Source organism: Pelophylax lessonae (assembly GCF_965119305.1).
Source record: "Pelophylax lessonae genome assembly, chromosome: 1".
Lineage (NCBI taxonomy): Eukaryota > Metazoa > Chordata > Amphibia > Anura > Ranidae > Pelophylax > Pelophylax lessonae.
In genome coordinates, this window is record NC_138768.1 from 561,120,807 (window position 1) to 561,139,571 (window position 18,765).

Here is an 18,765-nt window from a genome sequence, read left to right on the forward strand (position 1 = left end):
AGCAGAACCTCCCTGAGATGAAGTCTCCAAGGAGCGCCCACGACCAGTCTGACCAAGTCGGCGTACCAGGCTCGACGAGGTCAGTCCAGAGTTACCAGGATAACTGGAATTCCCTCCATCTCTATCCTGCGAAGAAGTTTCGGCAGTAACTTGAGAGGATGGAAGGCATGCCGTAGCTGATACTGCCCCCACGGGGCGATCAGCGCGTCTGCTGCGTCCGCTAGAGGATCGCGGGCGCAAGCTACAAACCTCCGCACCTTCCTGTTGAGCCGAGATGCCAACAGATCCACATCCGGGGTGCCCCAATGGAGGCACAGCTGGTGAAATACCTCTGGATGAAGAGACTATTCCTCTTGATCCAGAATCTGAAGGCTGAGATAATCTGCCTGCCAATTTTCCACCCCCGGAATGAATACCGCGGAGAGAGCTGGAACAACTGTTCCGCCCAATGAAGAATGCTGGCCACTTCTATGGCCGCCAGGGCACTCTTGGTACCCCTTGGTGATTGACATAAGCCACGACCGTGGCATTGTCCGATTGGATCCGAACCGGGCTGCGCTGGAGCTGCTCGGTCCAGTAAATCAGACAAAGTCTGATCGCTCTCAGTTCCAACACATTTATCGGTAACCTGGAGTTTATCAGAAGAAAGGACTTCCTCTGGCTAAGCATCGGAGACCGAAGCCACCAAACCAGAGACTCCCTGGTCCGCTCGCTTAACCGGATCCGATTGTCCAGGGAATCGGAATTCCGATTCCATTTGAGAAGAATCTCCTCTTGGAGAATTCGGGTATGAGACTGGGCGAACGGTACTGCCTCTAAGGAGGCCACCATCAGTCCCAGCCAGTTGACGGACAGCAACATCCAAATCGTTGACTGAATCTTCTGGAGTTTCTCCGCAGGGAGAAACACTCTTGCCAAGGATGTATCCAAATTTAGACCCAGATAGTTCAGTCTTCTGGTGGGAACCAGGGATGATCTTTGGGAAAAGCGAAGAAAACGCTGATGTCCTGCGAAGATGGGGATATGAAGATAGGCATCCTAGATGTCTATGGACGCCAGGAAATCCCCCTGATGCAGGGAGGCCACCACTGTTCGGATGGACTCCATCTCTCCCAAGACCAGAATTGGACGCACCTTGCCCTCTTTCCTGGGCATTGTGAACAGGTTCGAATAGAACCCCTGAAACTGTCCAAGGAACGGGAACTACCACTCCTTGTTGCATCAAGTCCATTACTGCCCCCCGCAAAGCTTTTAAGCGATCCGGGGATAGTCGAATATTGGAAGGGAAGAATCGCACCGGTGGAAGTGATCGAAACTCGATCTTATATCCTGACTGTATGACCTCGCGAACCCCTTTGTCCGGGATTCTGGAAAGCCATGGATCCGGAAACCGGTGAAGACGTCCCCCCACCCCAGAGATGGGTGGGGGTGCACCTCCAGGCTGTATTGGACTTATCTTCAGGCTTGGCTGAGCCGGACCTTTGTTTACCCGACCAGCGCCCTTTGAGACCCCCTGAAGGGGCTTTGGAGGGCTTCGCCTTATCGCCCGCCCCAGCGGAATGAAAAAACGTTTTAGGAGCAGAAAAGGAAGGTCATCGTCTGTTACGTGGTCCTTTACCCTTAGTCTGTGGCAAGAAAGTGCTCTTGCCCCCAGTGAGATCCTTATAATCTCACCCAAACCGGCGATCCCCTTGAAAAGGGAGATTAGCCAACCCATTCGGTCAATGTTTGTGAAACTAAACCAATGGCAACCACTGGCCTAAGGGTTGACCCTATCAGGGAAAAAATGGAGCGGAATTCCGCTTCCACTTTTCGATCCACCGGATCCCTAAAAGACGGAGCGTCCTCCAACGGGATAACAGTGGCTTTATTTAGTCTGGAAATCGGTGAGTCCACCACTGGTGGTACCGTCCATTTTTTTTTTAATGAGAGATTCCTCAAACGGATAGCGTCTAGCAATGCGTTTGGAAATAGCAGGGGTTCGTTTTCGGACGACCCCATTTGGGCAAGGGAAACCCTTCGCCATTTTGGTAGGCTTGCTAGTACCAAAAGGAATATCAGTCTCAGCTACCTCTGCCGGTGTAATCTCAAGATTTAAGGTTTCCCGGACAGACACAATTAGTGCATCCACCAACGCTTCCTTCTTGTGTTATGGCGGAGGCAGAAGCGTCCTCCTCACTGTCTGAGGAGACCGTACCTGAGACAACAGCCCCAGAAAAGGGACCTGCAGCTGCAGTGACCAGCTCAGAATCCGTATCTGAAGTATCAGATGAAATAGGGGTAGGCGGGGGTCGCTTTCTTGACCCCCGTCCCTGACAGGCTACCTCCACCCGGGATACCAAAGACTCCAAAACTGCTGATAATGCATCTATCACAAGTGGGGTACTGGAGGGTCCTGCGGCCACCTCGAGGGGATCAGGTGGGGATACATGTGTGGCAGGGTCCATGATTATACAAGACACTTGCCAGCAAACAAAAAAAAATAAAAATTGCAAAGAAAAAACATTTTTTTTTCTTAGTCCCCCAGCGCAATAGCGCCCCTCAGTGTTACCTGCTTGGACGAGAGAGATAGATAGAGAGATAGATAGAGAGATAGATAGAGAGATAGATAGAGAGATAGATAGAGAGATAGATAGATAGAGATAGAGAGAGATAGAGAGAGATAGATAGATAGATAGATAGATAGATAGATAGATAGATAGATAGATAGATAGATAGATAGATAGATAGAGAGACCCCAAGGCTCACCACCTGATGCACAGAAGTTTCTATCAACCTGCTCCCAGCACTGTCTGTTACAGACAGGAAGTCTTTGGCTTGCTTTCCCGGGTAAAGGAGGCGGCTCCGCCCCTTTACACACCTTCCGGCGCCTCCCAATTACTCCTCGAGGTGTTTGGTCATCTCAAACATGGCCGCCCCCATGCTGGAGACACGAGGCTACGCCAAGATGGCGGCCCCGCGCGAGCTGCGGGAAAATGGCGGCGGCCTGTGGAGGATGGCAGCGGCTTGTGGCAAGATAGCAGCGGCCTGCGGGAGGTAGTCATCGGCCTGTGCGGCCTGCGGGAGGATGGCGGCCTGCGGATGGCGGTAGTCCAGGCACAGGCATCGGCCTGTATTGCACCTTATGTATCAGGTAAGATGCTATCACCCTCTTACATGGCCATCCTAATAGTAATGCCAGCCACTGACTTCATCCATGGTCCGTTACAGTGCCCCTCATACAGTGACTTCCGATTGTCAGCTCCCAAACCAAGCCTTCTGGTTCCTATTCACTAAATCACCCTCAAGAGGGGGGATCTGTGACACCTGTTATAGGATAGAGGGGGGATCCAGGATTATAAAGGTCCGGTCATCCCAGGGAGGGGCCCGCGTCCACCCACAAACCCGACAGGGGGAGAGGGGGAACATTTTACTCACCATACCGGAACAGGCGGGCGCCAACTCCTGACAGAACCCCTCTCCACCGAGGTGGGGGTGCTGTCGACCAATACGGATGCCGTGACTCAGTTTCCAACTGGTCGTCGGCGTCCAGGCAAGACGTTTAACTCGCAGGGTCAGTCCCCGTCCAGTGGGACTATGTCGCAGCCGACCCAGCGCGGAGCTAGGGCCTGCACGCGCTTGTAGGCTGGCTGGGGTGACCACTGGATCCTAACATCCAGCCCGTCGCCCAGTTTCAGCATACTTGCTTGAAGATCTCACAGGAACAACTGGAGAAAAAAGCTGCCTTAAAAATTTTTTCTAAAAAAATCTTGCCAGGACCAAAGATCCCAACAAGGAACTTAGGTCCTTACTCCTAACTAGACAGAAAAAAAACTGACATCCTGTAGCAGGGAGAGAGAGGATATACCCTCTGAGACTGCCCCTAAGGTGTGGCCAGAACGTTTTCCTTCTGCCTAGTGTCCTACTCCTGTAGAGGGCAGTATAACCCGATTTGATATTAATCAAGAGGACTGCGTCTGTCAATGAGCGACAGAGAAAATCTGTCCGCCAGCCGGGAAAGGAATTCGATCTTGTACCATGATCGAATGATTTCCTGAACCCACTTGTCTGAAATCCGGAGCAGCCAAGTCTGGAGGAAACCGCGCAAACGTCCCCCCACCCCTGAAATGGGTGAGGGCGCTCCTTCAGGGAGAGGCGGACTGACCCGCCGAGCCGGCATTGCCTGACTTCTGCTTGCCAGCCCAGGGCTTCTTCTGGCCGCCCTGGGCTTTGAAGGGCTTTGGATTGGTTCCGAAAGGCACAAAAGGACCCCTGAGTGGATCTAGGCCCAGAACCCCGCTTGCCAGGAAAGGACTTGTTCTTCGGGTTCTGGGGCAGCAAAGTGCTCTTGCCCCCTGTGACGCCTTTCACCAGGGTATCCAACACCTCGCCAAAGAGCCGAGAACCAGCATAGGGAAAATCAGCAACTGTTTTCCGCGAGGACTGGTCAGCCGACCAGCTCTTCAGCCAGATCAGTCGCCGGTTAAGTACCGAGACACTAGAGAGGCGTGCTACTAAAGGGGCCTCATTTAAGGCCGCATCACACAGATACATGATTCCCTGGTGGATTTGATCCACCATTTCCAGCCATGCAGGCGGAACATCATCAGACACGAGGTTTCTCCTAAGCACCTTAGTCCAATCAGCCACCACCTGAGCCACCAAAACGGACGCGAAAATGGGCCTGAGCAATGAGCCTGCCACCGTATAGGAATGGCAAGCTAGAGACTCCAACCGCCGGCCTGTGGGATCCCGGAAAACCATTGTATCCTCAGAAGGAACCAAGGTAGCCTTGTTTAACACGGCCACAGTGTGATCCACCTGTGGAGGCACACACCATCATGATTCTGTAGCCGGTGCAAAAGGATAGAGCAATTTGAACCGACTAGAAACCAGGAATGGACGTTTTAAAGTGTGCCACATTTCAATAACAGTGTAATGAAACTCAGATGGGCAGGGAAAAACCTGCGCCGACTTGCAGGTCCTGTGTGTCCCAAATGAGGACACAATGCCCGGAGGACTGGGCTCATCCTCCAAATGCAACGTTTCCTTAACAGAAACTATCAATTCATCCATGGTCGCCCGCTCTTCAGGCGACCCCGGGGAGGAGGTATCAACCCCTTCCACCTCTGCCTCCCCCTCAGACCCCAGCGGGTCTAAGGATGAGCGAGACCCTGAAAAGGGCACGCTCGCCGCAGCAGCCATTTCACCATCTGAATCAGAGGAGAGACACAATCTGGGCCTCTTTTTAGCAGCATGTTCAGCCATCAGCATTTCCATATTTGACACCAAGTTCGCCACTACAGCGGCCAAATCAGGTCTCAGAGGGGCCACAGGTGAACTGGGGACTCCCACCAGAGCTGGGGGGAATTTGCTATCCTGAGAATCCATTGCTCCATGTGAAAAAACAGTGCAATAAATTGTGTACTGTCCTTTTAAGACCGCCGCGGAGTGCGCAGCCCACCGCTACAGCTACAAAGACCCCCAAACAGGAGAAGAAAAAAACTGAGCCAGAAGCGACAATACAGAAAGATACTGAGAGAGATAACCTGCAGCCCCGCAGAGTGTTACCACCGATGTCCTGCTCCAGAGGAAAAAGAAGTGCTGACAAAGTAGGCTGAACTTATAGGCTGCATGACTCAGGGAAAATGGCTGCCCCATAGGATTGCATGGAAGGCTCCGGCAAAATGGCCGCCGGACATGCGGTCGGAACGATCGTTCTGCTACCGCAAAATGGCGACGGATGGCGCCAAAAATGGCATGCAGTAAAGCCCATAGTGAAGCCAAACATGCTTGCCCATACTTAAAATGGCGGAGATGCGCGGTTTCACTCCGCTGCAGCCGCCACACACACAGTCTGCACCCCCAACCAGCACCGAAGTGACACAGGGAAGGAGACCCCCACAGAGACAGCACCTCAGCACATGCCCAAGCGATCCCCTCAGGGACCGCAGCAGAGAGTCACACAAGCACAGACATGGGGGACACACAGCAACACATGACTGCCACCCTATGCAGAGGCCCCACACAGAAGTACTTACCTGTACCAGATGGCGTGAGGAGCCTCTCAGAACGGAAAACCTCTGTCCTCATCTGACAGGGAGTGCCGTTAGCCAGGGACATGACTGCAGCATCGCAGATGTGTCCTGTGAGGTAGCACCCTCACGGCTGCATCCCTGCTGCGAACAGGGATGGGTCGTTCATGGTGCCAGGACGAACCACGGCTGAACGCTCGATGGCGGGCTGGGGGTCCATCTGACCCTCTGCCCTGGAGAACCAGGGCGGCCAGTCCGAATCCCAGCACCGCATGATCCATCTTCATTCGAAGAATCGACTAAAAACTAAAAGCTGACAAAATAAACAGCTAGTAAAGTAAGAAAAAAAAACTGACATTTTCAAAGACAATCAAATAAAAGATTAGTTAGGCTGAGACTGTAGCCCCAGCACAGGGAATCCTAACGACTCCTGACGCTAGGCAGAAAGAAACTGAGTTGGGAGTGGTCACTGCAGGGGGGTATTGGCCAGATGGGACAGCCCCCATGGGTGTGTATATGCAAATGCCTTTGTTTTTTTGACTAAGTCTTTATGCCTAGCTACTCCTGCGGAGCGGAAGTCAATACCCAACAGTGATGACTTAGAGGCGGCGGCGACTGTCGGAGGGCGCAAGAGAAAAGTATTGTCCAATACAAGAACCTCTACTGGTCACTGAGACACTCACACTGTGCTTTTAAATGGCTGGGGCATTTGACCTAGAGAGCTAATGGGGTTTAGGATTAAGTCGACTATTTCAAAATAGCAGGTGGGACTCCAAAGACCAGATACATACACAAATCATTCATACATTCTAAAATGTTTATTATTAAAGCAGCCCTCAAAAATTCCACTCGCCTGCTCGCACTTTGCGAGTGAATTGATGAGCAGGGTGAGTTAAGAACAGGGCTGTACTGTAGGGGGAATATGCAGCTCCTCCATTCAGCCTGCCTCCCCTGTCACCAGGCTTGGTGTGTTTCATAGCCCAGTGAGCAGCTCCCCCCCCCCCTCCAGGAATGGGAGAGGCTGCAACTGCTCTGCCTTCTCCCACCCCTCTCTCTCTCTCTCTGTCCCCGCCACACACTCAGTACAGCCCGTGCATGCTGTCTGTGAAGGAGATGTGTGGGTGGGAAAGTTTCATTAGCAGCCAGCAGCTACATGATGGGGAATTGAGTGAGTAAGATGAGCACTGTAACCAGACTTACTCCTCCCTACCCTGTCACCCCCCCCCCCCTCTATCCCTGTCATTTTCCTCTCACTCTCTCCCTGTCACCCCCTCTCTTTTTCTGTGTCACCCCTTCCTTCTCTCTCTCTCTCTCTCCCCATCACCCCCTCTCTCTCTCTCCCTGCCCCCCCCTCTCCCTCCGTCACCCCCTCTCTTTCTGTGTCACCCCCTCTCTTTCTCTCCGTGTCACCCCTTCCTTCTCTCTCTCCCTGTCATCCTCTCTCTCTCCCCCTGTCATCCTCTCTCTCTCCCCCTGTCACCCTCTCTCTCTCTCTCTCCCTGTCACCCTCTCTCTCTCTCTCTCCCTGTCACCCTCTCTCTCTCTCTCTCTCCCTGTCACCCTCTCTCTCTCTCACCCTGTCACCCTCTCTCTCTCTCTCTCCCTGTCACCCTCTCTCTCTCTCTCTCCCTGTCACCCTCTCTCTCTCTCTCCCTGTCACCCTCTCTCTCTCTCTCCCTGTCACCCTCTCTCTCTCTCTCCCTGTCACCCTCTCTCTCTCTCTCCCTGTCACCCTCTCTCTCTCTCTCCCTGTCACCCCCCCCCTTTCCCTCCGTGTCACCCACCCCCCTCTCTCCCTCCGTGTCACCCACCCCCCTCTCTCCCTCCGTGTCACCCACCCCCCTCTCTCCCTGTCACCCTCTCTCTCTCTCTCCCTGTCACCCCCCCCCTTTCCCTCCGTGTCACCCACCCCCCTCTCTCCCTCCGTGTCACCCACCCCCCTCTCTCCCTCCGTGTCACCCACCCCCCTCTCTCCCTCCATGTCACCTTACTCTCTCTGTGTCACCCCCCTCTCTCCCTCTCTATGTGTCAGCCCCTTTGCCTCTCTCCCTGTCACCACTTTGCCTCTCTCCATGTCAGCCCCCTCTGTCTCACTTTCACCCCCTTTGCCTCTCTCCGTGTCAGCCCCCTCTCTCTCCCTGTCACCCCCTCTCTCTGTCAAACCCCCACCCCCCCCCCCGTCTCTTTGTTGAACCCTCTCTCTCTCAGTTGTTGTTGATATTTATTTTTGTAACTTAATTCTGAATAAACATTTACAGTGTAATTTTATGAGATTTTACGAGGGCGTGTTTAGGGGCGGAGCAAGGTAGGGTTTGGGTGGGGGAACAATTGGCAAGTAACTTAAGGCCTGGCTAGTAGCTCAAGACTTGAAATTTTGAGCCCTGATTAAAGGATATACAGCTGCAAGAAAAAGTATGTGAACCCTTTGGAATGATATGGATTTCTGCACATATTGGTCATAAATTGTGATTTGATCATCCTCATCTAAGTCACAATAGACAATCACAGTCTGCTTAAATTAATAACACACAAAGAATCAAATGTTGCCATGTTTTTATTGAACACACCATGTAAATATTCACAGTGCAGGTGGAAAAAGTATGTGAACCCTTGGATTTAATAACTGGTTGAACCTCCTTTGGCAGCAATAACTTCAACCAAACTTTTCCTGTAGTTGCAGAACAGACGTGCACAACGGTCAGGAGTAATTCTTGCCCATTCCTCTTTACAGAACTGTTTCAGTTCAGCAATAGTCTTGGGATGTCTGGTGTGAATCGCTTTCTTGAGGTCATGCCACAGCATCTCAATCGGGTTGAGGTCAGGACTCTGACTGGGCCACTTCAGAAGGCGCATTTTCTTCTGTTTAAGCCATTCTGTTGATTTACTTCTATGCTTTGGGTCATTGTCCTGTTGCAACATCCATCTTCTGTTGAGCTTCAGCTGGTAGACAGATGGCCTTAGGTTCTCCTGCAAAATGTCTTGATAAACTTGGGAATTAATTTTTCCTTCGATGATAGCAATCCGTCCAGGCCCTGACGCAGCAAAGCAGCCCCAAACCATGATGCCCAAACCACCATACTTCACAGTTGGGATGAGGTTTTGATGTTGGTGTGCTGTGCCTCTTTTTCGCCACACATAGTGTTGTGTGTTTCTTCCAAACAACTCAACTTTGGTTTCATCTGTCCACAGAATATTTTGCCAGTACTGCTGTGGAACATCCAGGTGCTCTTGTGCAAACTGTAAACATTCAGTAATGTTTTGTTTGGACAGCAGTGGCTTCCTCTGTGGTATCCCCCCATGAAATTCATTCTTGTTTAGTGGGGATGTTAGCATTTGCCAGTGACTTTTGTAAGTCTTTAGCTGACACTCTAGGATTCTTCTTCACCTCATTGAGCAGTCTGCGCTGTGCTCTTGCAGTCATCTTTACAGGACGGCCACTCCTAGGGAGAGTAGAAGCAGTGCTGAACTTTCTCCATTTATAGACAATTTGTCTTACCATGGACTGATGAACAGCAAGGATTTTGGAGATACTTTTATAACCCTTTCCAGCTTTATGCAAGTCAACAATTCTTAATCGTAGGTCTTCTGAGAGCTCTTTTGTGCGAGGCATCATTCACATCAGGCAATGCTTCTTGTGAAAAGCAAACCCAGAACTGGTGTGTGTTTTTTATAGGGCAGGGCAGCTGTAACCAACACCTCCAATCTCATCTCATTGATTGGACTCCAGTTGGCTGACATCTCAATCCAATTAGCTCGTGAAGATATCATTAGTCTAGGGGTTAACATACTTTTTCCACCTGCACTGTGAATGTTTACATGGTGTGTTCAATAAAAACATGGCAACATTTCATTCTTTGTGTGTTATTAGTTTAAGCAGACTGATTGTCTATTGTTGCGACTTAGATGATGATGATCAGATCACATTTTATGACCAATTTGTGCAGAAATCCATATCATTCCAAAGGGTTCACATACTTTTTCTTGCAGCTGTATACTGTATGTACATGCACATTCCAGCCAGACCAGGGTTGCTTTTAACACTTCTATATAAAATTGATTTGACTAAAAAGTCTCAAAAATCAGGGCTTAACTGTACACTTCAGTGTCATACAATTATTGTGTGCCCTAAAAGATGTGTAAAATAAAGCAGGGTTTACCTGCTTGACATGGATTTCCATGTTAGTCATTCCTCCATTCTGGAAGATCCCAATTGCACTAAGATGTGCCACCTGTAGTCTTTGGCCAATATTGTATGTTGGCTACTCAAAATCTACCATTTTCTTTTTTTTTTTTAGGTGCAACTGTATGAGTTAATATTATTTGGACAGCTCTCTTGAAGTACTTACATATCCACAAATGGTAGATCCTCCGTACCAATGTCCTGTGCTGTGAAGGAATTTCATCCTCAAAATTCTGGTAGAAACAGGGACGCAGGCGGATGAATTTAGGCAATGGGGGGAAATTATTTTCACGTTCTAGGGTAAGAAATGTAAACAAAAAAAAAAAAAAAAAAACAAGTCAAATCATGCATCTTTCTTTCTGAAGTTTTAGATGCTTATATCATTAGTTGAGGACTTTTACTCAACTAAAATGTAATAATTAGAAGTCCAAAAAAAAAAAAAAAAACCACAGCAGATTAATGGGACTATCTACAATTCTACATTGTAGAATGCTGAAGCAAAGAAGAGAGCAGCAAGCATGGGGAAGTGATGGGGTGTTAGAGTGACTCCTCTAATTCATTCAGCAATAGATTGAGCTACATGCAGACATCGTCACGTTCCCGTAAGTGCATCCCAACCATTCAAGATCAATAGCTGCCATAACCCCGGTATTTTGAAAAACAGCAGGCGATCGGTTTTCAGGTGAGGGTGGTCCCAGCAGCAGATTCGCTGCAGGATCACCCGTGCAGCGGAAGAGGTGCCCCACCCCCTCCCACCGCGTGTCCCGGTCCTTTTTCCCCCGCTTACCGGACCTGCCGGCAGTGGGGAAAACGATCCGGTCCCGGAACCTCTTAGACAGGAAGTCGAGTAAGGGCAAGATGGCCCTCACTCGTTGCCTAGCAACCGGCTTAAACAGCCGATTTTTTTTAACCATTTTCTTTTTTTTTTTAGTGATCTTGTGAGATCTGAAGGCTTTTTGACACCAGATCTCTTATTAAAGAGGTCATGTCATGGCTATTTCTAGTACAAGGAATGTTTAAATTCCTTGTAATAGGAATAAAAATTATCAAATTTTTTTTTTTTTTAAACTTGAAAAATCAAAAATAAAATAAAATAAATAGGAAAAAAATAAAAATAAAAAAATTAAAGTGCCCTGTCCCCGTTAGCTCGCACGCAGAAGCGAACGCATACGGAAGCCCCCCCACATATGTAAACGGTGTTCAAACCACACATGAGGTATCGCCACGATCGTTAGAGCGAGAGCAATAATTTGAGCCCTAGACCTCCTCTGTAACTCTAAGCTGGTAACCTGTAGAAAATTTTAAAGTGTCGCCTACGGGATTTTTAAGTACCAAAGTTTGTCATCATTCTGCGAGCGTGCGCAATTTTGAAGCATGACATGTTGGGTATCCATTTACTCAGCGTAAAATTATCTTTCACATTATGGAAAAAAAATTGGGCCAACTTTACTGTTTTCTTATTTTTTAATTCAAAAAAGTGATTTAAAAAAAAAAAAAAATTGCGTTTGGAAGACCGCTGCGCAAATATGGTGTGATAAAAAATATTGCAACTATCTCCATTTTATTCTCTGAGGTCTCTGCAAAAAAAAATATATATAATGTTTGGGGGTTCTAAGTAGTTTTCTAGCAAAAAAAAAAAAAAAAAAAATTTTAGCTTGTAAACACCAAGTGTCGAAAATAGGTCTAGTTTTAAAGTGGTTAAACAACTGATGGCTGGGAGAAAAAGATCTAGCGTTTTTAAACGGAAGCAAGCAATGAAGGTAGAGACAGCTAAGAACCTACTTCATCATCTTACATAAACCTCTTTTCTTTTTGGAAGGACAACATCAAGGGCAGCCTATATTTAAAATAAAAAATCTCTGTGCAGATATTCCTGAAAGAGACACTGTCCCATTTCCCTTGCAAGGCAAAGTCCTCCTTCCCCCTCAACCAACTTCTACTAACCTTTGCCAGTGTTCCCTTTCCCTGTCACAGGGAGCACTAAAATCACTGTTGTCAACCAAGAGGAGCGGTGACATCACTCCCTAGCTATGGGCCTTATCCACTATAGTACCTAGTCGGCAAATGGGTGAACAAATGGTCACAAACGACAAAAACTAGTCTGAAACAGTATTCACTATAGCACGCGGTGAATATTTACTCACAAAATCAAAGTCAACTATAGTATAGGTCACATAAATCAGTGACCATGTATATCAGCAGTCGTGCTAGGAGCAGGTGAATTGCATTTCATTTTAGCACAGTGAATTCCGAAATGTGTGAATGCCTAACAAGCGTGAATTTGTGAGAGCTAGCAAAACTATGCACTTTTATTTTTATATATATATATATATATATATATATATATATATATATATATATATATATATATATATATATATATATATATATATATACATATACACACACACACACACACACATTACACATATATATATATATATATATATATATATATATATATACACATACACATACATACATACATACACACACATATGCAAATGTCAACCATTGATTCTAATTGTATAACTGCTACTTCCACAAAAACATACAATTTAAAATTCTGAGATGGCTGTGTGTTAAGATATGCTAGAGGGGACAGCAAATTTACACTGTTATACAAGCTGTACACTCACTACTTTACATTGTAGCAAAGTGTCATTTCTTCAGAGCCGGGTCACACTATTGCGATGCGGGAAGGCTGCGAATTCGCAGCCTTTTCCCGCATCGCACACGCACCCCCGGCAGTTCACACTGCCATATGCGATCCGCTGGGGGTGTCAATGTAATCTTAACGACACCCCCAGTTTGATCGCATATCGCAGTGCGATCGTGCAGTTCGCACAGGATGGGATCGCACAAGTGTGAACCGCTGTGCGATCCGATCCTGATGCGGCTGCAAAAATGCCTCCTGTGCGTGTTTGCACCGGGTGCGATGCGAATTTAGCCATACAAACTGTATGGCTAAACTCGCACCGCACAGCTGATCGCATGTAATGTCGGAGCAGTGCGCTCCGACATTACATGCGAACCCGGCACTCGCATCAGTGTGAACCGGGTCTCAGTGTTGTCACATGAAAAGATATAAAAATATTTACAAAAAAATTGAAGGGTATACTCACTTTTGTGAGATACTGTATCTATCCATCTATAGATGGATTAGAGATTAAAGGAACCCTTTTTGTTAGAGTATAGCATCAAGTCACTTAAACTCCTGGGATATTGATCTGGTCAGTTAAGTAGCAGAGGGGGTTGTTATTCAGTTTCAGCTGCTTTGGTGTTAATGAAATAAACAACAACAGGTGCACTAAATGGGCAACAATGAGACGACCTCCAAAATAAGAATGGTTCTACAGGTGGAGGCCACAGACATTTTTTTTTCCTACTAATCTTTTCTGACTGTTTTTCATCATTATTGCATTTGGCTAGGGTCAGTATCACTACTGATAGCAAGAAATGATACCTGGACCATATAGAGGTTGCACCGGCAGTCCAATTCCTCCAGGATGGCACATCTTTACATGCCATGGCCAGTAAGTTTGTGCGTCTCCCAGCACAGTCCCAAGAGCATGGAGGAGATTCCAGAGACAGTCAGTTACTCTGGGGGGGGGGTTGCTGGACAGAGCTGAAGAAGGTCCTTAACCCATCAGCAGGAAATGTATCTGCTCCTTTGTGCAAGGAGAAACAGAAGGAGCCCTGCCAGAGCCCTACAAAATGACCTTGCTCCACTGGTGTGAAGGTCTCTGACCAAACAATCAGAAACAAACTTCATGAGGGTGGCCTGAGGGCCAAACATCCTCAAACGGGCCCTGCGCTCACTGCCTGGATCTCAATAGACATTTGCCATTGAAGACCAGAATTGGCAGGTCCACCACTGGTGCCCTGTGCTTTTCACAGACTAGAGCAGGTTCACCCTGCGCACATGTGACAGACGTGCAAGAGTCTGGAGAAGCCATGGAAAACATGCTGCCTGTAACATTATTCAGCATGACTGGTTTGGTGGTGGGTCAGTGATGGTCTGGAGAGGCATATCCATGGAGGGACGCACAGACCTCTACAGGCTAGACAATAGCACCCTGACTGCCATTCGGTATAGGGAAGAAAACCTTGAACCCATTGTCAGACCCTACGCTGGTGCAGTGGGTCCTGGGTTCCTCCTGGTTTGCGACAATGCCCAGCCTCATGTGACAAGAGTATGCAGCCAGTTCCTGGAGGATGAAGGAATTGATACCATTGAATAGCCCCCATGCTCGCCTGACCTAAATCCAATAGAACACCTCTGGCACATTATGTTTTGGTCCATCTGACAATGCAAGGTTGCACCTCACTCTGTTCAGGAGTTCATTGATGCCCTGGTCCAGATCTGGGAGGAAATACCCCAGGACACCATCCGTCGTCTCATTAGGAGCATGCCCCGACATGGTCAGGCATGCATACAAGCACATGGGGGCCATACAAAATTACTAAGGCCCATTTTGAGTTGCTGCAATGAAATTTTGGCAAAATGGACTAATCTGCTGCAATATTTTTTCATTTTGATTTTCGGGGTGTCTCTGAATTCAGCCCTCTGTAGAATGATCATTACTAACACATTACCCAGTCCATATCAGTATAGATATCAAGCATGATATATTTCCTCATTAAAATCTGATGTGTTTTCAAAGTGTTCCTTTAAATTTTTTGGCGCAGTGTATATATATATATATATATATATATACACACACACACACACACACACACATACATACATACATACACACACAAACAAGGAAAGTGCAGCGCTAACCAATAAACTGGTAATATGAACTAATTCTGAAAGTCCAATAAATGTGTAAAAACACCAATCCACAGAAGTAGTCACAGCAGGAAAAGGACCACCGGTGAGGACAGATGTAAGCATTCAGAGAAGATAAAAAGGGTGACTCAGAATGGTAGCTTCCCACCCAAGGTGAGTGATAGAATTTGCTTACCAGATTGTAAGACCACTATATTATAGGTGGTCAAATGAAGCATACATCAGTGGGTCTCTCATGGGATGGAAAGTCCGTTCAGCAGGCACAAACGAATCTCAGGGAATATAAAACAAAAGACGCTTCCATAGTGCATTAAATGATACCACTTTAATTTTTAATAGGTAGATATAAGATTTGCACTTACAAAATCCAGACTGTAAAACGGCATGTAAAAAGTGGTGTTCCTGTGGGCTTCACCTAGTGTATTCGGCTCCGAAAGGAAGCCAGCTAATAGGGTAGAACAAACGTGAGGCTGGCGATGGCTGCCTTGGACAGAGAGAGAGGGAGAGAGGAACGGACGTCGTTCCCCTCTCTGTAACCCTGGAAACCGGGAGCGACGGGTATCTGTCACTTCCAGTTCCACCCCTTTGTTTACCAGGCCACCAGCGGACAGAGAAGCAGGCGATCAGACAAATCTTGATCCGATTGGCTGCATGGGGGGCCAGAGGAGAGATTTGGGGTCTAATAGACCAGGCTATCACAAGGGATGTTGTTCATCCTTTGATATAGCAATAAAGTTTGTACAAAAAAGAAAAAAAGTAAAAAAAAAAAAAAAATAAATAAAAAAGTGTAAAAAAAAAAAAAACTTTTGTATAAAATTAATAAAAAAAAAAAATATATAAAATTCAAAGCGACACTGTGCAAATACGAACGCATACGTTACTCCCACACGCATATGTAAACAGAGATCGCACAACACATGTGAGGTATAGTCACGAGCGTCAGAGCGAGAGCAATATTTCTAGCACCAGACCTCCTGTGCCACTCTAAACTGGTAACCTGCAAAGGCGTTTCAAGCATCACCTATGGAGAATTTTAAGCACCATAGTTTGCCGCCATTCCACGGGCAGACGCAATTTTAAAGCCTGACCGTTTAGGTATCTATTTACTCGATGTAACATCATCTTTAACATTATACAAAAAAATTGGGATAACTTTACTGTTTCTTTTTTTTTTTTTTTTTTTTTACCCAAAAAATTGCATTTGAAAAACCGCTGCGCAAATACCGTGTGACAAATTGTGACACACACCATTTTACTCTATAGGGTCTCTGCTAAATTAATAAATTAGATATATTAGATATATCTATAATATGTTTGGGGGTTCTAAGTAATTTTCGAACAAAAAGGATTTTTGACTTACTGTACAATCCATTTCTCTAAAGTTCATTGACGGACACAGCTTCAGATCTTCCTAACAATTGGGTTATACTGCCCCCTACAGGTGTAGGACAATAGGCACAAAAATAAAAAAGTCTAGCTATGCCCATGGGCAGTCCCACGGGGGGGTATACTCCCTCTCTCTTTGCTATAGGCACTCAGTTTAGTTATCAGCAGTGTCAGAAGAATCACAACTCCACAGAGTGTGCTGCGTCCGTTAATGAACATCAGAGAAATTGATTTTACGGTAAGTCAAAAATTCAACTCTCTTTCATTCATTGATAGACACAGCTTCAGATCTTCAAACCGCTGGGACGTCCCAAAGCAGTGTTAAACATGAGGGGTGGGAACAGCAAAAAAAATTCCCAAGGCTAAACAGTAGCCAACCAGGCAACAGGAGCTCAACCAAAACCACTGGAGCCCACCTGAAAAACCATACACCCTCGGAGAGAATCAGGTCCTCTTTAAACAGCAGCCTGCAAAGCCTTGAGGCCAAAATAAGCATCCGCAGATGCCAACACATCCACTTTATAAAACTTTGTGAAAGTGTGCACCAACGGGCAAGTGGCCGCCTTGCAAACCTGTGTCACTGATGCCTGATGACGGAAAGCCCAGGCGGCAATAAGCGCCTGAGTAGAATGCGCCTTAACAGGGAAAGGAGGAACCTGACCCTTGATGGAATAGGCCTGAATTACTGTCTGTCTGATCCATATGGAAATGGTCACAGAGGAAACGGACAATACTTTACGAGGCCCATCCACGCACACACAGAGTCTGACTTCCTGAAAGACTTTGTAGCTGCCAGGTAAACCCTAATGGCCCGGACCACATCCAAGGCAATTTCCTTCAGATGTTTAGGCCTGGGACCCAGGGAAGGCAACACAATGTCTTCATACACATGAAAATCAGAGACAACCTTTGGTAGGAATGACGGACAGGGTCAAAGAACCACCTTATCTCTGTGAATCACCAGGTAAGGTGGACGACAGGATAACGCAGCCAGTTCTGACACCCTGCGCGCAGAGGCGATAGCCACTAAAAAGGCCACCTTCTGGGACCGCGTAAGCAGGAGAATCTCCCAAAGATTCTTAAAGGGAGGCTTCTGAAGGGACAGAAAGCACCAAAATTGAGGTCCTAAGGCGGCAACACAGTCTGTACAGGAGGAACCAAACGTCAAACACCCAGAAGAAAGGTACGTGCCAGGGAGTGTGGCCAAAGGTTGTTGGAAGAAGACCACCAAAGCCGACACCTGGCCCTTGATGGTACTCAAGGCCAATTTCTGATCAACCACCCTATTGAAGAACGAACAAGATCCGAGCCACCGAGAAGGAGCGAGGATGAACCCAAAGAGACTCACACTACAAAAGTAAGTTTTCCACGCACAATGGTAGATCCTCCTAGAAGTGGATTGAAAGATTGTATTAATATGCCTTATGATATTTCAGATATATATTTCAGTTTATGCCCATCCTGTGATGAAATGTGGGCCCTTGCATTTACATATTAACGAGCTAAGACTGACAACCATTCATCCACCTTGGTCAGCAGACAGCTATGTTTTGCATTTAGACGACATGTAAACACCTGTTCATTCATTCATTGGGACACTTGACAAAGTTAAGTCTGCGCATGGAAATTACGGACACCACCTAAACACATTTGACAATTGCTTGCATTAACACTTGACAGCTGAGTAGAGGAGGAACAGCCCTTGTCCACAAACACCATCTCAGACACAAAACACCTCACATTGACACAAATGCATGGCAAAAGCAAAGGCCCTTTCATGTATTGTTCTGTCTGATATGTAATTCGACTGATGAACTGTAAAACCGGTTTGGAGCAGTCTTTCCTGCTCAACAAATATGCTTTAAATATGAGCTTCGCATGCAATAAAATTAGTTGTGACTGCACTAAGTTTGAGTGCTATGTGTCGTCATAACTCCCAGCTGGATGGAAGGTGAATTCATTATCTATTGGGAGGGTAGCAACTGAAGGGCTGTAATATCATCGTGATTGCCTCCTGACGAGAATTGAGCTAACATGGATTTCCTAGCTTTTAACAGTTTAAGAATCACCGACTCAGATAAACTTCTATCCTTCAGCACCCGGCGTTCAACAGCAACGACATCAAAGCCAGCAACTGTAAAGCAGGATGGAAGAAGATTGGTCTTTGGGATAGCAGATCCTCCCTGAGAGGAAGCTTCCAAGGAACGTTGGCGACCAGCTGCACCAGATCAGCGTACCAAGCCCGAGGAGGCTAGTCCGGAGCTGCTAAGATGACCGGAATCCCTTCTGCCTCAATCCTGTGTAGAAGTCTTGGCAGAAACTTGAGAGGAAGGAAGGCCTAAATCAGGCGATACTGACCAGGGGGGGGGGCACCAGCGTGTCTGTAG

At 47.1% G+C, this 18,765-nt stretch overlaps 1 protein-coding gene across 2 annotated transcripts in view; it reads right to left on the reverse strand.

The window, feature by feature from the left end:
• The window catches only part of SCAMP4 (secretory carrier membrane protein 4), an 80,662-nt gene that overhangs the window by 18,758 nt on the left and 43,139 nt on the right, over positions 1–18,765 (reverse strand). For both annotated transcript variants that reach the window (XM_082253810.1, XM_082253809.1), the window contains exon 3: positions 10,361–10,489. In XM_082253810.1, coding sequence (XP_082109936.1) covers positions 10,361–10,489 — 129 coding nt within the window. The remainder of the gene's footprint in view (positions 1–10,360; positions 10,490–18,765) is intronic.